At 47.7% G+C, this 21,731-nt stretch overlaps 1 protein-coding gene across 1 annotated transcript in view; it reads right to left on the reverse strand.

Moving 5' to 3' along the window:
• Positions 1-21,449, reverse strand: part of LOC142574760 (endothelin-converting enzyme 1-like) — a 102,780-nt gene extending 81,331 nt beyond the window's left edge. The window contains exons 1-8 of the mRNA XM_075683778.1: positions 21,443-21,449; positions 20,552-20,619; positions 19,407-19,484; positions 17,074-17,241; positions 13,051-13,206; positions 10,491-10,628; positions 8,335-8,514; positions 1,635-1,803 (exon numbers count right to left, since the gene is read on the reverse strand). Coding sequence (XP_075539893.1) covers positions 1,635-1,803; positions 8,335-8,514; positions 10,491-10,628; positions 13,051-13,206; positions 17,074-17,241; positions 19,407-19,484; positions 20,552-20,619; positions 21,443-21,449 — 964 coding nt within the window. The remainder of the gene's footprint in view (positions 1-1,634; positions 1,804-8,334; positions 8,515-10,490; positions 10,629-13,050; positions 13,207-17,073; positions 17,242-19,406; positions 19,485-20,551; positions 20,620-21,442) is intronic.
• Between the last annotated feature and the right edge of the window lie 282 nt (positions 21,450-21,731).

The raw sequence follows: 21,731 nt of genomic DNA on the forward strand, positions 1-21,731 counted from the left end.
CCGATGTAACAAATCGTGCTAAATATTTCAATCCTTGCGGCAAAGTCATTCGGAAATTATTGCACTTTTTACACAAGCAGCACAAAAAAAATGCAGCAACAACAGTTCGAATACATTGCTCGCAAATGTTTAGTAAACTAATGTTCACAAGCGCAAACCACTAGGACACGGGCAGGGCAGTGACGTGGATACGTAGATACCTGATGACATGGCGAAATCGTCTGTCAAAGCTGATTGACGACCCCTGACGCTAGTTCCTCCGTCATCGTAGTTTTTAAACGGCCGCCTTTTCATGGCTTTCATTGAGCGACACATCACTTTTGCTGTAGATTATAGTTTAATTTAGTCCTGATATTCAGGAAGTTACTTGATACCAAAAACAATCGGTGCACTGTGCTATCACGACATTCCACGCACTGCGGATACTCCAACATAATGTATAACTAATCGTAATCTCTCGTAAATAAAGCGGAAATATTTTCTACATCACTTCAAAGGACGAGTCCCATCGTTTGTGACTTGCTGCCACAAAAGATTTTCGAAGTTTTTCATTTGTTACAAGTGAAGTAAACTTGTCACCACGTGCCTCACTTAAACTCGGAAAGCGGGTCTCGGCAATTCAGGTAATAAGTTGCTAAACTCAGGCTCATATGCTACATAATGCACCATGTGCACAAATGTTGCAGAAACCGTTTCAATCATTTTCGAGAAAACTGTCGTAAACCTAGGCATAGAGGCAAGTGCGTAGTAAGCACACTTTTACACAACACACGTGCGCCAGCTGGAATGTGTTTGCTCCTTGTCTGAATGGGCCAGTGCGGAATCCTTCTCGAACTCGTCATCCCCTCTACCACAACGGAGCTAGGTGCGCCTTTCGTTCGTTCCTAACGTTTGTAGTAGGCACCAAAGTTTATGGACTACGAGGCCCGAGAAAATTTTGAATTTCGTTTAAGTTTGCGACCGTAACCTGGAACATCGTAAAAAGTTATGTTGTTCGCATTAATGCATCTGTAAAACGTAATACCAGTCCGCGTGGGCAGGCTGCTGTAATGTTCAGCGTTTTGCCCGATTCAGTGGTCAATAACTTTTTAACGCCGACTGCACGTATATATAGCACAAAGCTAACTAGGTGATGCTGGCTGTGACGATTTATGAGACCAAAAATTTACAGCGCCAGTGATAATTTGGTGCAGTAGGACGCTTTTCTCGATCACCAATCATAATTGTCGGGTTAAAATTACGTACTGTAGGAAACATATTTGCACAAATACATAGTTGATCCGAGCGTTTTTTTTTTCATGTTTAGCCCCTGCGGACAGGGCCGCTGATGTGACCTCTCATAGTAAGTACGAGATTTTCGTAAATATCCACCCCTGCGAACCAGCTGTGGACTGATGTAGTCCAGAAGGTATGGTAAGTCAAAATTTTCACTTGAAAAGATGTTAGCCCGCGCTGGTTAGTTGCTGGTCACAGTTTAAAATTTCTGTCACCCCCTAACTTCATCTGTAATATCGTTACGCCACCACACGGTTTCTCTACGTTATTAATTCTAGTGAACATCGCAATCGTAGCATTATCAGGAATACGGCAGCTTGCTGCATGTGGCTTCTTGCACAGGAGAAGCGTGCACTCACCTTGGGTGCCGTAGTCCTCGAGTGAGCGGGACATGGCTTTAAGCGCGTCGCCACGCAGGCCGTAGTGATTTAAATTAGTTTCGTAACTGCTGCGTCGCCCCCTATGGTTGGTTCCATTGGCTATGTGGTAATGCGTGTACCACTCGATGTCGTCCTCATAAATAGTGAACTGCAAATGCGAGCGTGACATAGGTTAACCTACCGCATTATAGTCTGCGCAATATATCAACGTAGCGGAGCGCTCATGTGCGTCGTGATATTTGGTATTGCGATCCGTGCAAAGGAGTGCGGACCAAAATCCCGCAATAGACAGGCTGGGCCCTCGTGATGTACACACGTACACTTACTCAACCTTAAGGACGAAGCATAGATTGTCTATCTCTCAGCTATTTCCTCTTGAACAAAAAGCTACAGTGGCAACGGTTTGAAAGGGCCCCAAGAATTTGTACGCGTAAACATGAAATTTTCACTATAGAACTCCTCCAGAAAATATTAAATAAAGGAGGAGACTGTCACTATAGACTTGGGAAGTAACAATTATAAACAAATGCTGTTATCACTACATGCCCAACGTGCTTCTCACAGTCGTCACTTGCTATAATGAGGATAATTTAGTCATAAACAAAATTTACTATTATCTTGGCAGTGGAGACGGTGGCGCAATAATCTGACATACGCATCAAAACAAGCTTCTCAAGTATTTTCAGTTTAACAAGCGTAGATAACAGGTTCGCAAATGAGTAGGTGAGTTTAGGGATGCACTTCACTATGAATAATTCGTGCAGGATAGAGCACACGACTGCAACGCGACGCAAACAAGAACATGCATTAGACACGCGACATAATACTGAAACCGGAACAATGACAAAGGCCACGGCTACCGAGGTTTCGTGCTTCGTGCTATCCTCCGTTATGTCGCGTCACGGAACCTCACGTATAATGGGCGCGATCATGGCCGCCGGTTGGTGGCCGACGTAGTCGATGAGCTCTTGCGTCTCCGCGCTTGTCCATTTCGCTACGCGACGCCGTGTCACCCGCAGAAGAGCGGCCTCGTTGAGCGCACCAACAGAAGTGTTATACATATCGATTCCAAGCGCAAGAATTGGAATGGTATTTTGCCATTTGCCAAGCGTAAGCCTATAACAGCGCAAAAGCATGAAACCACTAGTTACAGCGCTTTAATCTTTATGCGCGGCAATTCCCCGCTTCCTGGGCGCTATTCTGCCTTTTACTCCCAACGTGGACTCCTCTCTCGCCCAGAATCTTCACCGTACTATGGAAGCCCGACGTATGGCTGAGCTCCGTAGGTTGGCCTCCCAGGACCGCTCCAAAGTCAGGTACGATTGACGGCACAAGGATGTGCGGTACAACAAGGCTGACCCAGTATGCCTTTCGGCGCCCCTTCGCCAACGCAGTCTCAGCTAGAAGTTTCTGGCTCAGGTCACCGGCCCCTATGGGACGTCGCCTATGCGATTGCTTGTATCGTATATCATGACAATCGTTCTAACAAGTCGAAACTTGTTCACGTGGCCCGCCTCAAGCACTATCAGCCCCGCGACTCGAGAATGTACGTACGAGTAAACTCGCCCAACGGGCTTCATTTGCGAAAACAGGAGTGCTACGCTAGAGCGAGAGCGGAAAAGGAGAACTAGACGGAGTGCACTTGTGTACGAAGCAGCCCGCTGCCGGTGCAGCTTTTCTCCCTCTCTTCATTTATAAACAAACGCATTCCCATCGTAACGGTTTCAAAAAGCATATGAATGCCGCCGCTGAACACAATGCATGCAAACACATGGTGATGAACTGCTACACAATATCAAAATGGTCTGATAAGAACTGATGGGTTACGGGAATCACCGCATCCCTATGTGACAGTGGATAACAGCAACACTAGTACAATTTCGAATGTTACAGATCGTAGCGTGCCGGGACGCCCAGGAAGTGCTGAGCGAAAGTGCAGCGTGGGAAATGACGGGATCGCCAGTACTGCCAAGATATGCAGATATCGGGCTGACAGTCTGGGTAGCAAACCGACCGCAGCAAAAGGCATAAACTATCGCAGCCTGAAAGTGTGTGCGGGGCTACCTTAGTTCCAGGCTACCTCAACGTCCGGGCCCATATCTTGGCGAAGTCCTCCTCCACAGACTGTACTGGTTGAAAGAACCAAGCGTAGTGGCAGCCTACACAACTCTTGAAATACCGCCCCGGTTCATCTGTGGACCTTCGCCACGGATGTATTAGCCATACCGCAGTAGCCATTATAGCAACAGAAACCGATGCTGCGGGAAGCACCAGCACAGATGACACCGCGAATGGCACCGAAGTGACATATGGCATTGGCTAGGCGCCAACGACAAATACTCTCAGCAAAATGAGCGTAACCGGGGCTTCTGAGCAAGAACGCTCGCCACTGGAATAGGCGTACCGCATGCCTCTCCCAACGCACTCCTATAGTGTCCATATCCGTCCACATAAGCCAATCAGCATGAAAGAGGTGATAGGCAAGAAGCTACGAGCAGTCACCACACAGGACGTCGGGGTCCCGTGATAACCACCAGTCGAACAGAGTCTCACTGCTCGCAGGGTCTCTAGCGGATGCTATGCAAATGAGTCAGCTCTCGGCCTTCCTATTATCGGAGAATGGTGCAGCACGTCTGTCAAGCATTAGGCCATGACGTCAGAATACATGCTATCTACCACCTACAAATGAAGTGCCAAGGTGCGAATATTCTTCGATATATTTATTTCCGGGCCTACACAGTTATAACTACGCGTCGAGTGGGCAAGCAATGCCCGCATCAGCTTACCCTGTAACTCATATGTTGAAGTCGTTAACGAAGTCAAGTTACCGACATGGTGAGCTACGTTGCAACGATTTATTTCGACCATTCTATTCATTTCGTGTAATCTAATGCTCATGACAGGCCGAGTCTGCTGGTAACGTATGTGGACTACTGTTCGGGCTACTCGAGAAGCTTGCACAGAATAGTGGAATCATGTATGGTACACTATGCCGGCCCATATTACGTGAGTGCGTTGTCTCTGCAAATGCGAGACGACACCACGTGACCGAAAGCGAAATCGCTTGACGGAAAAATCATTGCCAACAAAAAGTAACTCCTTGCCTTTGCTGTAGGACGATACGTAAGGGGTCAATGGGGGTGTATAAAAGCGTTCTCCTACGCAACTGCCACCGCAAAATCTAAGTAGTTTCAAGGATTAACCGAAATTGTTGCCGCAAAGGTAACCAACGCAACGAAAAAATGCCATCGAATTTGGTGCCACAAGCGGGACATCGCAGGGAAAGAAATTCCTGCAATAGCCGCAGCCTAAGCAGAAATAACCACATAGTGCTCCTGCAGATGTTCAGAGTCATGGATGAAACCTCACTACCAAAGTGACCACACGAAAAGAGCTATTGGTGGCAGGCATGAAAAGAGAAACTGGTGGTGGCAGGCATCCTGCGGCAAAAAGTTACAGTTTCGCACATAATGCGAAGCGGTGATGCGGGAACATCACTAATTCGGTAGTAAATCGCGGTAAGTTTTCATGATAAATCTTTCATTGTTTCATGCAGCATAGGTCGGAGTAAACGGCAAGGTTCTAACTGGTGTTGCAGAAGTCGCGGGACGCGGTATTGCTGAACTTCGCGTCACAAGTTGGCGGCTGAACGCAATTATATTCATTCAATCGTGTTTTTTACTAGTTGTAACAGCGTGTAATTATTTCGAATTATTGGCGGCGCTTCCAGGACACCAAAGCGGCATCGGGGACATCAAAGCTAGAACCCTGACTAGTCCGTGGGTTGGGGTTCGCAGAGGCCTGCGCGTGCCAGGGGTGTACAAGATCGGCTGTCCACTATCGCGGGCTGCCAATTTTTTATGCGAACACCTCCTGAGACGTTTCGGGCTACGCGGCCCCAACCCACAGGCCCTGCTCCCTCCTTTGATCCCCCCGCAACCTCTTGGGTGCCCTGGAGATCCTGAGCCGCCTCCTTTATAATCTCAGGTGCTCTCATAAGGCCTCCGTTTGGCCGTTACATGTGCCCTCCCAGAGCAGTACCTGTAAAAAATCCAATCGTCACAACAAAAAAAGCGACCCACGACTTATACAACACCAGTCGAAACCTTGCCGCAGTAAACATTCACAGATGCACGCGATCAATCCTTTTTTTCTAGAATAAAAAGTAAAACTGTGATTGGACATCAACCACAGTAACAGGCTCTTGCTACCAACGCAGGCCGTGCGGCTACTGTGGGCTTTTGCGTGCCAAAAGCACGATCTCATTATGAGGCATGCCATAGTGAATAACTCCGGATTAATTCTGGCTGCTTGGTTATCTTTAACGTGCATCTGTAAGGTAAGTACACGAGCGTATTTGCGTTTCGCCCTATCTAAATGCGGTCATCGCGGCCGGGAACTGGCGCTCAGCAGCACAACGCCATAGCCGCTAAGCTACCGCAACGGCTGTGCTGGCGGCATGGCCAAATAATGCACGCAAAGCAAGAGTGGCAGGCTAGATAGGAAGGCGGCAGGAGTGGCATGCCACACACCCGCTTTAGCAGTTGAGATAAGGAAGATAAGAAAACGTATTCAAATAATCGAATGTTCTTTGTTAGCGGATATGCTGCACCCCTTTGGCGGAGGACTGGAGAGGTCTGGCGCTGAATCGACGCAGCTTCACGTGCGGTGGTTTCGCGTTTGCCCAGACGCGGAAGGGAAAAGCCGCAAAATAAGTAAAGTTTTACATTCAGTCGTGGGTTTTATCTTATTTAGCTGTGGCTAATAAGGTGTTTATGTTTTGTCTTCCCCAGCCTAAGCTAACGTGGGTGAAAACACGGGACTCTTTTCAGTAGTGCACTTAGTCATGCACGCTTTGCCTCCGTAGCTTTCCCTTCATTGCCACAGAAAGTTGTCCGCGAGTCACAAGCAAGTTAACGCGCCTGCTATGCGCACGGCAAGGTTGGAGTGCGCGCTCACACTCGCGTACTTCACTGTGGCAGTGCTATGTGGTGCAGACAGGCTTTGCCCTGCAGGGATAGTAGACACATCGAAATTACGCATTTTGAAGCATTATCAATCATAGCTCAATACGAACTAATGCCTGCCAATGTGCCTAGCCGCCAACGGCCGCAACCTACGTTGGTCGCGAGCCGTGCCCGGGAGTGAGCGCGTCCCTTGTAGTTGCTAAACGCCATCCGTCGCGAGGCGCGGTAGGCGTAGTACACGTGTTGTCTGGGCTTAAAATTTCTCGTGGTTCTAGGCAAGTTGGCTGCTCAAAACTAAACGAAATTAATGAGACCCAACGGCTCCTGCACCGACAATAAATGCGGTCACAATTTCATTCCCTACGGTGGGTGTGCGTTCACCAAGCCCGAGGGGTGGTTTAAGACCCCTTTACATAGGTAACCCAGCGAACTTGGTGTCACGCCGGTCAGTGCTCGTCAGCGTATCGTATAGCAGCTCGAGCGCACTCTCCAGGTGCATTTTTCTCTGTTACAGCATCGGTGTAGAGGCTGTGAAATGAAACCCTGGACTAGCAATCTATAGCTGTTGATTTGGAACTTTTGACGTTCTCTTTTTCTGCATTTCTCCGTAAACTTTTCGCAAAGCATCGTGGAATTCGTGTGACATGCACCACCGGTTACAAGCGGACACAACACCACTAGGGGAGTCAGCCTAAAGCAGCTTTCGCTATAAAATAATTACCACGGTTGATTATAGACTCTCGCGAATACGCACAGGTTAACCTGTCATCATTGTTAGTCAATATGCCATACGGCCTGAGCGTGACGTCAAGTCAACTCGATGCTAAAAAAGAAATCTGAGGACACCTAAGCACATCCTATGAGTTGTGAATGCGAAAGCATTAATGTCTGGAGGTCTTCGCAGGCAAGCGAGCGCGTTGAGATGCTCGGCCACCGTGTTCAAAATGGCACAAGGCCGGTGCTCTTCGATCCGTGGCGTAATGCTACCTTGCCCGAATGCCATAGAACTTAATGGGACCGCTCCCGAGTAAGCCGCGGTGGTACTGAGGTCACCGGTTTCGTCACGCCGAGCTTGGCGATGGAAGTTTCCGTCCATGTAGCATGACGTCATAAAGCGGAGTCACAGGCCTGCTGCTTTGCGCGATTTGATTTGGCCTTACCGAGGTGCGGTTAAAACGCAGGCCAGAGCTTTCGCAGACCGAAGGAATGCGCAGATGACACAGACCTTAGAGAGTGAGGGAGACGGGGAGTCGCGACGATGCCCTCTCCCCTCACGCAACACCTAGCGCGCTATCGCTGCAGCTTTTGGCCGCTCTCCTCCGTCGAGGCGCGCTCGTGACTTGGCATCGCGGCCAGTGGGAATTGAGGTGCCCTTCTTCGCTTGCCCAGAGGACAAACGCCAGATTTTTCTCTCATTGATCCATTGGATGGATGCCTTCGCATCAAAAAGAACACTGAATGGCATCTTGCGCTCGCCACTGATGTCCTGTGTTTGACTAATGCCGATTACAAAGATTCATTGTCTCCAAGAACTTGGAGGATCAACTCTGTAGAGGAAGAAATAAACTAGGAGCGAGCGTTACAGCACACTGCCCGGCTTGACAATATCCTCTCTTCTTAAAGCAAAAATACTTGGTGAGTTTAGTTTCAGATGTTAGTCTTCCTGCAAGTAAGAACGCGCGCTTTAAACAATAGGCTGTGACCATTCGTACCGATATAGCGCGCTTCTTGTTCAAGAAGCGCATCCTGTCTACTTCCAAGGCCAACAATGCTGGCAGGTGATACTGCAGAGAAAACATCACCAGCGCGTCCACGACATCGTACGAATGGTCCTGGGTGATGTTGAAGAAGTCGAGCCTCTGAGAAGCCAGCCATTGCCGAAGATCAGCCATCTGCGGCAGGACAGGGGAGGTGTGTAACAAGGCTTATTTGCGTATTCAAAGCATTGCAGACTGTTTTGGGACTGCATAGGATTCAGCGGTGTGTAATTTAAAACATGCACCGTTGAACACTTTCTATTACTCATAAATGATCCATTGGGTTTAAAGTACCAAAGTGTACACAGGGGCTACGACAGACGCCACATTAAAGAACTCCGCATTGGTAACTGTAGAGTGTGGCATGCACTAGGAATTCGGCAAATTGGCATTTCCGCATTCCGCCCTAATTGTAGTACGTATGTTGCAGAATGCCACCTGACCCGCGACGCCTTCTTTAAAGTATATAGTTAAAAGTGTAGAGTACAGTTATAGCGATGATTATTTCCCAGACCCTTATATTGTTCCCTGCCATACAAGCCTATCCGAATGCCGCAAACATTCACCGTATCTCTAACTGCTGCCGAATTTCGCACGCTTTTCTCCGCTGGCGCAAGAACCAAGAGAAAGAAAAACCAGTTTACAATGGTACATGATTGGTAAGGCACAAAGAAAACTCAACTTTGCCGCTTAAGAGATTTTTTTTTTCCGCAGAGACATTATGAACTCACTGCGCAAGTTGCAGTGCTCTTTTTTTGTATGCGTGATTGAGAGAAATGAATCAGCCATTGTCCTTGCTTCTATAATTACTTCATTCCTCGGATTCCACAGGGCACAGCGCAAAAAAGAAAAGGTTTAAAATCAACCTCATTGCACGTATTCGTAAATTCGTGTTCTGAGAGAAAAAAGTTTGCAAAACAGAAAGAAGCTCCAATTCACGTTGCTGGCAAAAAGTCCAGGCGGCCTATAGTGGGCGCACATCATAACAAGGAAAGTGTCTTGCGAGGACTAGCAACGATCTCGCCTCCTAACGGCTACTATAGAATTACAAGTCTGCAAGCTAGTGCGCGTGGGTATTGCAGATCTTCTGTAAAACATGTAAGGATATTAGACCTTGTTCTTTTTCTCGCGCGTTTCTTCCCCCCGAAAACGAACCAGTTGAGTCTCAGAAAATCCTTGTTCTCTTCTTCTGTTCTACCACGTTCTTCTTTTTTGTGAGCATATAGATATGTTAGTATCGCCTGTGACCAGATAGCACAATTCTAGTCACTGAACTGGATTACTTGAACGGACGGAAATTACTTGCACAATAAGCCGAAAATGCATAATCGACAAATAAGAAGAATATTACTAAACAGATTTTCAATTAATTGCTTTCGGCACATATTCCAATTTATAAATTGCAGCCGATGGCTTGGCGAGGTGTATTCTGCTGTGTAGCGAATTATCGGGGGGACACCAGTTTGGAGATATTCATTTCCAAAATGTGCAACGAAGCACACCGGCGTTCCAGTTACTGTATAATTGTGCTTCAAACGCATAAAACGGCGTTTGAAGAAAAAAAAAAGTTGGTGTGCATTTTTGCCACAAGTTCGGCGGCGCATATCACGACAGTGCTGCTATTCCAAGAATCTGTTTCAAGTCTATTTGCCTTGAAATATCACTGGCTGCAATTCGTTAATTGCAATTTGTGCCGTAATATAATTGGTAAAATATAAAACCTAATAGGAGACACTTGCTTCAGTATTCTATTGCGCATCTCAATCTATCCTGCAATGCTTACCTCTCCGAACAATCTAGTTCAAGGATTAGTATTGCCCTATCTGCCCTTGGCAAAAAAAAATCAATTATGTGCAGAAAAAAAGCAAAGAACGCCCGGCATATTGCTTAAGCATTTTTTTTTCCCTGAGGAACTGTAACCGATATCCCTGGCGGAGCTCTGGTCCACGCTTTCTCCAAGAAGGCCGAGCGCTCTTTGCAGAATGCGTGTACTTTCACAAGGAAATTCTCTTGGCATTCGTCTCGAGGCGTTCGTCTGCGAATAGTTACCGGAAATCTGCAACTATACAGGCGAAGCTGAGCAGAGCATCGGTCGTAAACAGCGCGCAAACCTGAGTGTTCCGAGTGACGTCAAGATCCATGCAAGACTGAAACATGCCGGCTGCTTTTTCCCAGGCGTCCTGGCCAGTTTCGGGGACGTTCGTGGACTTGAGCAGTGCCTTCAGAGAACTTCGGATAGTCTCCTCCACCTGCGGATAAAGCAACCCGACCGAATACTCGCCGAGCGCTCACTATATTTCGACTGCGAATAACGCGACCCATCGTGGAGGCACGCTGTAACGAAAGTAAACAATCCACAAGCCCGAAGCATGTCGTCACGCCGCATGGTGACTTGGTTCTTGCAAAGTTTATTTCTCTCTCTCTCTTTCTCTCACTCTTGCTCACACACGCGGTGTGTCGTTGAGCGGACGCCTAATAAATGCGAGGCAGCTAGCAAGCGAACGCGCATTTCAGTATGTGGGTGGTAGCGGCGAAGCAAAACCCCGTTGAACGGCCATAGACTGGTCTGCGAGGCCCTACGCAAGTTAACTTGAAGCACTTTGCGAGATCGTCATGTGCGCGTGATGAATAGACAGAGAAAGAAACATTTACTGCTATTAAAGTGGGATATCGTCCTCGTAGGGTGGAGCCCCTACTTCGAGGCCCCAATGGCTGACGCCATTCAGTGCGCCCGATGTACGAGCCGTCGCTGGTCCTGCGGCTCTCAGCCGGTCAGCGCAGTCTCCCAGCCGGAAGGCGAGGGTGAAGGAATAGGAAGTTAGCCCTGAGGGCATGGCCATTCCCAGGTGCAGTGACATACTGTAGGCTTTGCTCCACAGAAGGGGCCATGTTAGGGATGTTGGGTACGGTAGAAGAGATGAAAGCGCGAATATACAGGCTATAGGATTATTTTGTAATTGTCGCCAACCGAAGGGGGGGGGGGGGGACTTCTTTGCAGTTCAGGAGGAAGTGTCTACTGCTTTTTCTCTAAAGCTGTAGCATATCAGTGTAATTAAATGGCTTTGTTGATGCTTCTTCTGGGTTGGATAGCTCTTCGAATGACGTTGGTGGGTAGGACTGGTGTACCCGATGTGCCGTTGCCAAAGACTCTGGCTAGGGCAAGTGTGACTCTGGTTTAACGTAAGCGAACGTAAATTCACCGAAAGGTAAGCAATCTGACGCCATACGGTGCCTGGTGCTAAGGCTGTCCAAGCCAAAGCAATTCATTTGAATCCAACGGGCCCATTCCACGGCGGCGTGTCTCGCCAGACCTTTAGCTGTGGGCGCCACAGTCACGGAACGACCTCAGAAAGTGGTTTGATAACCTACTCGTAAATCGCGATTCATATAAGCCGATAAAAAGGTATAGCTTAGCTTGTCATTTATTGCGGATCGAAGACAGCGAGAACAGCACTATAACAAAATTCCGTGCCGAGGTGGCAGCCGTGGAAGCCATGAAACTTGCCAACGCTTCTTAATGCGAACAAAAGCTATCTGTTGTTCTATTCGCCAAATTAGTTAGCATATATCGTACGGAAACCAAAGAGACCTGACAACGCCCGAGGCATGCGCAGTGAACAGAAAGTGGGTGTATAAAGAAGGGCAATTCTAGACAAACGCTTTTGGCATTAAATATTTTTCACGCCTGCGAAGCCTTTACGGTTGCTTACGTTCCCTATTCTGAAACTGTGCAACGACAACGATCATCCGCTTTCGCGACCAGCTAACCAACGAAGTCAAGGAAAATAGACTGCGTGCGCTGCACGAAGGGGGTAGCGCAAGAGGACGCAGCTTGGTAGCTCGTTGCATAATGTGGACCTCATGGCACCCACTACATTTACCATATGCTCCTCCTCAATCCCATCTTTGACCCTGACGCTCTACGGCCGCATTTCCGCGAGGCGACGGTAACACCCATTCGGTGCAATGGAGTAGGAGCGTTTGCGGGTATGTGACCAGCTACGATTGATTCACTGCAGGATAGCGGCAGTATGATATTTTTGGAAGAACCCTCTGTCCAGCAGCTGGCCTGTTTAGGCTGGTGATGACTAAATAAAAGACAAGGGCAGCTATCCGTTGAGACAATAAACGACACTGACTTTAATGAAGCAAGGGCTAGATTACATCAACGTTAACGTGAGCGGATTTCATGTTTGTAAGGACGTATGCGTGTAATCTGACGTAACATATCAAACTGTTGATGTCTCAACTTACCGGCTTACAACCGTAAAAGCTAAGACGTAAAGCCACCGTCGTGTCATGTAACTTCTGGTCAAAGTGGTAGGTCCACAGCGGCCAACGCAACTACCTCCACTCTCTAGTGAGTGCTCTCACTTTGGCGCGCATTGCCTCGGTCGTTGCAACGCAAGCATTCGCAAAGTCGCTGGCACGAGCTCATGCGAGTGTGCTGACGGCCTGCATACGTTCACAGGAATACGCCAGTAGGCGAAAATGTCGCAGTTGAAGCATATGCCCGTGCATTACCGCGACGTATCTCGTCTGACATCAAGATGCTTGTCTCATACGTGTATCGAGAAGCTTTGGAGTGCGCTAACGAAAAATCGATCTGTTCCTGAGCGCAGGTGAGCTTAGATTCTGAATAGCGCAGCGCTAGGACACCATTAGGCTTACCGCCGCGAACATGTTCGCCTCGGGACCGTTGTAATTGCCGCACATGTACTCGTAAAAGTCGTCGCATGGTTCTGCACTCTGGTTCATCGCTTGAAGCAACTCGTCGGCGACGAAGCGGCAGTCGACCGTGAGGCATCCGTCCGGCGGCTGTGTGACCTTGAGGGTAGGCAAATTGCTTGCTTAAGTAACTGACAACCCAAAAAAACTTAAAAGATATTGTCAGAGAAGTGTTCCATCCACCGATTCCTCATTTGCATGCCACGCAGTACATCTACATTGTTTTGTTGACTTACGAAAGCTAATTAAATTTGATAGTTAGTGTCTGTTCTTTCTTCACGGATTTCCTTAAGGACTTGCGACTTAAGGATTTGCGACGTTTTAGCGCCATTTTTTTAGCATTTGAAAACTTACTAGGCTCGGCCTTTGGTCCCTTCGAGTGCAGAGTGCAATCATTGTTTATTGGTTAACATTTAGTCCCGTTCTCAAAATCCATGACGTCATATGAGGCGAGGGTGGAGCCTCAAGGTGGAGTCGCCATCCCTCTCTGTTTTTTTTTTTTTTTTTGCCTGCGCACTCACGATAAAGCTGACCTTATTGGTATTTCGCGTGTGTAATTTAGCAATTCAGCTCAACGTAATAGTCCTCCTTTAGTGCTTTTTTACTACTTTTGATGTAAGCGCGAATAAACTTTCACGGAGTAGTGAAAATTGTCTCGCAATATGGTGAGAAAATTTCCAGAATTCCACGCAAGAAAAACCGAACCCTTCTAGCAAACAAAGCACGCGTACTAATAAAACCAGCTTCGCAGGATTAATAAGGATTCCATGTACACTTTCGCTTAACAAGTCAGCTCAGTTCGCTAAATTCAAAATAACAGATCATCATCATCATCAACAGCAGCAGCAGCAGCCTGGTTACGCATACTGCAGGGTAAACACCTCTCCCATACTTTTCCAACTACCTCAGTCATGTACTAATTGTAGCCATGTTGTCCCGGCAAACTTCTTAATCTCATCCGTCCACCTTTCTGCCGCCCCCTGCTACGCTTCCTTTCCCTTGGAATCCAGTCGGTAACCCTTATTGAGCATCGGTTATCTTCCCTCCTCATTACATGTCCTGCCCACGCCCCCCCCCCCATTTCTTTTTCTTGATTTCAACTAAGATGTCATTAACTCGCGTTTGTTCCCTCACCCACTCTGCTCTTTTCTTATCCCTTAACGTTACACCCATCATTCTCCTTTCCATAGCTCGTTGCGTCGTCCTCAATTTAAGTAGAACCCTTTTCGTAATCCTCCAGGTTTCTGCGCCGTGCGTGAGTACTGGTAAGACACAGCTATTATACACTTTTCTCTTGAGGGATAATGGCAACCTGCTGTTCATGATCTGAGAATGCCTGCCAAACGCACTCCAGCCCATTCTTATTCTTCTGATTATTTCAGTCTCATTATATACGGATCCGCGGTCACTACCTGCCCTAAGTGGATGTATTCTCTTACCACTTCCAGTGCCTCGCTACCTATCGTAAACTGCTGTTCTCTTCCGAGACTGTTAAACAATACTTTAGTTTTCTGCAGATTAATTTTTAGACCCACCCTTCGGCTTTGCCTCTCCAGGTCAGTGAGCATGCATTGCAGTTGGTTCCCTGAGTTACTATGCAAGGCAATATCGTCAGCGAATCGCAAGTTACTAAGGCATTCTTCATTAACTCTTATCCCCAATTCTCCCCAATCCAGGTCTCTGAATACCTCCTGTAAACACGCTGTCAACAGCATTGGAGAGATCGTATCTCCCTGCCTGACGCCTTTCTTTATTGGGATTTTGTTGCTTTCTTTATGGAAGACTATACTGTTGCTGTGGAGCCGCTACAGATATCTTTCAGTATTTTTACATGCGGCGCGTCTATAGCCTGATTCCGCAATGCCTCCATGACTGCTGAGCTTTCGACTGAATGAAACGCTTTCTCGTAATCAATGAAAGCTAGATAAGGGTTCGTTATGTTCCGCACATTTTTCTATCACCTGATTGATAGTGTGAATATGGTCTATTGTTGAGTAGCCTTTACGGAATCCTGCCTGGTCCTTTGGTTGACAGAAGTCTAAGGTGTTCCTGATTCTATTTGCGATTACCTTAAAAATACTTTGTAGGCGACGGACACTAAGGTGATCGGTCTATAATTTTTCAACTCTTTGGCGTCCCATTTCTTATGGGATAACAGATATAAGAGCATAAGTTGCAGGATGCGGAAAGGGGATGGACACCACCGACGATCACTAGCAACGGTGAATTGGGTCGGCCGTTACGATGTGATGCGCTTGTTCAGCTCAGAAGTCTGGCAACATCCTGCCCTCTTCGTCTTCTTTTCTTCCCTAATTATCTCCGCATTCTTTTGTTTCATCCCAGCTCGGATAAAGCAAGTCAGTGCAAAAGTTAGGTTTGCATCGCTGTCACATCACGTCATATGCGGTCTTCGCCAGAAAGCAACTCCCTTCGCTGCTATGAACCTATCCCTGGCAACGTTTCACGGGCTACGGATTTACGTGCATATTACCAGGTCTATATAACGGCCAGCAGCTAGCACAATCGCCGACGGTATGGATCACTACAAACGGTCACGGTGCTTCTGCTGCCTGAAGCCCGAAACATTAAATTCGTTTAGACTGATAGAGTATGAGTTCAACATTCACCAATTTTGGGTTAATAAGTTGAACAATAGAAGAGAAAACGAAAAGAACCTTTTGTCGAATTTTGCGCCGGGAGAGAAACACCGGTACGCCTGTTTGACGTCACTGACTGCAGTACGTTTTCTCGTGTTTGGCCCGCGTTTGGCGCCGGTAAGGACCCTGAAACTTTCTGAGACCAGTGTTGGTTCTTTGGCGGTACAGTGTGGTTCTATCTTTACGGAATAAAAATTAAGTATAGGTCCGTGCAGACGTCGTCAAAATCAATGACGTGACCGCAAGCTCGTGCGAGAACCTAAAAGCAGCGTCGTCACGCGGTAAGCATGGTTATTGCTAATCACCAATTTACTAATCACTTGCTAAAATAACTCAAAAATGAATTCTCTTTAGTGTCCCCTCACGACTTGCAATGGTGGGTGCATTTATCGGTTGTCGCAAGCATGCGTCAGCAGTATAACGTTATGCTGACGCGCAAGTTTGTGCGCATGCGACGAGACTCACTTGAAATGCAGGATTGCTACGAAGTAAGGTGTCTTACCCAGCGCATACGCAGTGATGCTAGCGAATACATTTTGCAGTGTGGAAAATTTAGACCCATGGAGGCAAAAGCTATGCATGCAGGCACGAATAAAATGGCTAGTGCCACAGGGCGTGCTTTCTTGCTTTGCTTTTAAACGACATTTTCTTTTATTGAGAAGCGTATATTGGTACTTTCGTAGAAAACGGTCCGCCAACATTGTGTTTAATCGAGGCACACAACAGCACGTGAGCGGTTATCGTCCGCCGCAGTGGCTTGCTACCCCCTGCGGCAAGGCCGTCGGCGACGGCCTTGCCACGAGTTCTGAGGTACAGGCGGGCTAATGTGGTCGTAAACCTTAAAGAACGTGTGAATGCCCGGCAACAAATAAAAGGGATACAAAGCTTTTGCCTTGCCACCGTTCGCAATAAGAATATCCAGTTCATTTTTTTTATTTTAGCCTCAACATTGACTTAGAGTTTGATTTCAATTTTAAAGACTCTGTCTGAATCCCTGTTCCAACAAATCTAAATGGCTTGCATTGCATGATCATGACAGCAAGAAAAGCTGGAAGGCCATCATTCTCGTCCCTCTAATGCGGAAGTAGCCAACACTATGCCGTTGATGCGGTATGGTTGGTACACGTCGAAATTACAAGAACGAGAAGGGCGGGTCAAATGTAGGAAGAGACACGCGCACGTGTGATTTCATATTTTCTTACATCGTTCGCGTGTCCTCCTGTTTGTCCAGCCATTCGCCGGCGCTGTTATAACGTCGTAACGGAACATAGCGCCACATAGATGCCGGCACATATAGGGCGCCGCTCACCGTCGCTTCCTTCTGCGTTCTTTCTGCCGGCTTCAAGAACAGCATGGCCAGCACGGCGCTCAGGAGGACTCCGAACAGGACGCCGGCCACGGTGAGCGACATGACTTGCGGACGCCGCTGCCGGCGCGCACGACGCACCGAGGGAGCGGGGCTGTTGGAGTCACTCACCTGCACAGGATTTTATTATTATTATTATTATTATTATTATTATTATTATTATTATTATTATTATTATTATTATTATTATTATTATTATTATTATTATTATTATTATTATTATTATTGTTGTTGTTGTTGTTGTTGTTGTTGTTGTTATTATTATTATTATTATTAATGGTGTAAGACGAAGCTCCAAAAGTAGAAATGCGAAGTTGTTTATCTCGGGTGCCCCGCAATATTTCTGTCTTCATGGTGGGCGAGCAGGGCGTCGATGCATCATCGATGTTGCACACTTCTGCCACGCACTGCGCATGCATTTAGTGCACGGAAGTCCGCGATCTGTACAAGCTGTGCTCCACGAGACGCTGGCATTCGCCCCGTTTTATACTCTGGAACGTGGCTTTATGAAAACGTATAGCTTGACTCGACCATTTCTAATTTTCTACGCAGTATAGCTTGCACACGAAAGATTAGTTTTTACTTCATCTTTCTGGTTTACAGTTTTCTCGAAGGCATTCCGGATACCGTCTCACAACTTCACAGGTTATGCCGGTTGCCTCCTTGCTATATCTCTCCTGGCGTTTCTGGTCAGTCACCAGGTTTCCGCGCACGGGCAAGTTCTCGAACGTGCGTGTCGTTCGTGAACATACAGCCGTCGGAAGGGTGCGTAGCGAAGATGAGGTGCGCGATTTAAAAAAACAAATAAATTCAAGTCTAGCGAGTTAATCGTACTGAGAAAATTGCGGTGACGGAGAACCGGGCTGCACGTGCCACAGAGTGTGTCTTGTCGGGCAAGTACTCCATGCTTCCCACTTGCACTTCTCGTGAACCTTCCATACACATCGACCAAGCGGCAGTTTTTAGCTGCGCCAGCTCTTGTGTCTCGTCTCTCAACCCGCATCTCCATCGACCAGCGCATATATCGCCACAGCTGAGCATCGACTATGGCACTTACACCATAGTGCGTAATTCACGTCGTATAAACACGCGACGGATCTCGCAGCGCACGCCATGGCGAAAAAAGCCGCCATCGGGCAGCTGCAAGCTCCCGCCGGGGTGCTCTGCTCTGTGGCTATATTACGTTGCGGCGTCGAGCGCGAGGGTCGCAAGCTCGATTGCCTGCTGTGACAGCTTCATCGGGGAGTATGCCGCATGCGAGAACACTAGTGCACCAAACATTACGCGCACGTTAAGCACCTCCAAGGGGGGTTAAAATTAGTTTTGCCAACAGCCCCCCCCCCCCTCCTCCTCCGCATTGTGGTGTTTCTCAATGACGAGGTTGCGGTTTCAGTAGGCGTAAACTTGCGTGATACCTAACGGGCGATATTCTCGCCTCGCCGAAATTTCGCACCAGCGTGAGCGCGCGGCGCATTGCACGGCGCGAGGTGACCAAACGCTTTTGCGAAACTTATTCTAATGAGGTGCCATGATGACGGCAGGATCATATACTATGCAGAAATCACCAGCTAGAAACGTTTGGGACGTGGAGTAGCACGTTGCGTAGCTTAGTTTTGTCGCGTATTCCGAATATCCTTAACTCGACGCCCCCCCCCCCCCCCCCTTCTTCGGGAGGCCTATAGCCAAACTTATCCGTCATGGGATATTCGCGGTGTCGGTGCCGCAGAAGTTAGCACGTGACTGCTTCGGGTAAGTACTCTGCCAATGACAGCGTGAAAAATCACCTAATTATCATACCTACAGTTTTTGAACTGTGTTTAGGGCAATTTCAAGTGTGCTTATAGGATAAAAATGACGTTCGGCTTAGCGACTGTGGGCGTCGATGTACCTCCTCACTCGGATGAGTGCCATATTTGTTAAATCGAGCCTCCCACGGTCCCGTTCGTAATCAACGAGTTGGTACATAGCTGTTGAAGCTCCAATGATCTTTCTTCGAATCAAACCTTCGATACAGTGGTAAGGTCAGCCAATAATTTCGGCAGTAACAGTTGTCATCTAAAAACGAAAGCTTATCTTTGATAATGTCCCCGAAAACTTCCCTCTTCAGGTCATCTTTCGGGATTATGTCGCGTTGGATCAACCAGTGCGAATGGTATCCCGACTGTTTACGATACAGAAGAAAATGTCGCTCTTCCCAGACGAACGAGCGGAGACGTCACGGTTGGTGCTACGTGGGGCATGCACGCATGAGCATATATATATTGACGCGCCCTTACCACTGCTGAAGACAGCGAGGTTGCGGGCATGGCCGACTTGCTGGGAATGTCTTGCTGTGTTTCTTTGGGTGGGTTCTCCTGAGATGCAATAGAAAGAGATAAAAAAATCCGAGGACATCTAAGCACTTCCTTTTGAGTTGTGAATGAGAAGGCATTAATGTCCATTTGAACGCCGCTGAGCGGCCCTTCGAGTTATGACCTCCTTGCGGGCAAGCAAGCGCGTTGAGATGCTTGGCGCGTTTTGATTTGGTCTTACCGAAGCGCTGTTGGAACGTAGGCGAGAGCTTGCGCAATCAAGGAACGCGCAGGTGACCTAGGCAACCAGAGAACAGCGTCTGCAGGTGGCCTCGCGTATCTGCGTGCGCCGTCGAGGCGCGCGTGGTGACGCGGCGTCGCGGCGGCGCCCTCTCCCCTCATGCAGCACCTGGAGCGCTATCGCGGCGGCAGGCGTTCCGAGACGCCCGCTCTGCTCCGTCGAGGCACAGTTCGGGACGCGGCGTCGCAGACCAATAGCAATTTAGGTACCGTTTTGCTGCTACAGATTCCTTCGGCTTTTTCGCTCTGAACTTGTTGCAGAAGTAGCAATGTCTGGTGGCTATGCGAATGCGCTGGCATCTCATCGCCGTGGTGCGTTAGAACACGATGCGCGAGTCTGTATATGTTTACTGTGACTCGATCTAACGATCGCTTATGCCGATTCTGGATTCGCTGCCCGTGACGACGAGCAGGAGACAGCTTATGCTAAGGTAATGCATCATCACATTCAAAGTTATTTTACTCCTCTTGGCCAATACGTGATCAACTAAAGCTCCCTCTCTTGATGTGGTTATTGAGTTGGAAGTTTCTGCTCACATCACGAAGAAACGGCTCTATACTTCATGATGCAACCATTAGCGTCAGCTGTTGAAACATTTGCTAAACTAGAAAAGCAAGGCTACGCCACTCTTTGTTTTTCTCTTACTTTTTTTATTTTTTGGCGCGGGCTGCATTATGCATTTGTGGTGTAGTACAACGTTAGCGATGGCGAAATTAACGCACGGGCGCGCTCATTGCTGATACAAGCACAAATTTTATTTAATTACAAAACGAGTGCTTGCAGTGTGCCGGACAAAGGCACACAACTCGTCCGCACGGTTATCTCTCACTTCCGCATATAGTGTCTCGTTGCTCGGTTCCATCTGTAGCACGTCCTTGAGCCTCCGGGCCACATGTACTGAGGCACACAAGGAAGGGCACAGCACTGTGCGCACCGCGAACTCAAAGGGCGCAGATCGCTTTCCCCAAACCCCTCTCGCACCTGCCACTCTCACTTATGTGGCCATAGATTCGGTTGGAACGCCTCTTGGTCCCAAATACGAAAACCTCAGACTTCCCGCAAACACATTCGTTCTATATAGACGCAAAAGCGAACTAACAAATAAAACAAAAACGAAATCACTACGCTCGTTGAGACTAGTGTCCGTATCACAGCCGTACGGGTTTATAACTCAAAACCAACTAATTACGTGTATTTTGTTTACATGCATCGGTGCAGCTTCGAAACCAGAAAACCAAATTCGAGAGTGTGAGGTGAAGCACCCAAGAAAATGACATACCGATTATAATCGCTTCCATCGAGCGAATGCATAAGACCAGCAAGCTGAGATGCCACAGCAATAGCAGCATATTAAACACAAACCGGTCACACGTAACCTTAACCGTTTGCTTATGAATACCTCCGGTTTTAAAAGCAAGCACTGCGATTCTAAATACACACTGTAGCTATACTACATAAATAACCTCATTGAAAGTGAGAATATTGGAACATGGGGCTCATACAATCTGAGAGCGCTGCTGAAATAAAGGTGTGTGAAGGCATTTACCCTAATTTTTCTTAAGCTCGTAATATATTTCTTTACTGCACAGTATAGGTACTTTCCAGCAGTGATATGTCTGCGCCGAGATGAGAGCAATAAATCTGAGCGCATAGAGGCGTCAACTGTGCTTCAGGAGCCGAGTTCACAGAGCTTATGACAAGTGCTGTTCGCTATACTCACCGACCATCTTCGCTAACATGTCCGACATCACCAGTGGCTGGCATCGGCACTTAGGAACATTTCAAACGGGAGGACATTCCTAGGCATACTGGGACAGATCCTTTCCAGTTAAGGTATTGTATAAGCGCATTCTGATGGTTACTATGTGATGTCGGCTAGACCACGCGTATAAATAATGCGTACGATTTCGTTAAGTCACATTAATCGAAATCACATGACGAACGCGCTCGCCTTTTGTTTTTTGATAATATTGCGCGACGACGAGAGCACGGCGTGTCAGCGGTCTTGT

Source organism: Dermacentor variabilis, chromosome 3 (assembly GCF_050947875.1).
Source record: "Dermacentor variabilis isolate Ectoservices chromosome 3, ASM5094787v1, whole genome shotgun sequence".
In the NCBI taxonomy this organism is placed as follows: Eukaryota; Metazoa; Arthropoda; class Arachnida; order Ixodida; family Ixodidae; genus Dermacentor; species Dermacentor variabilis.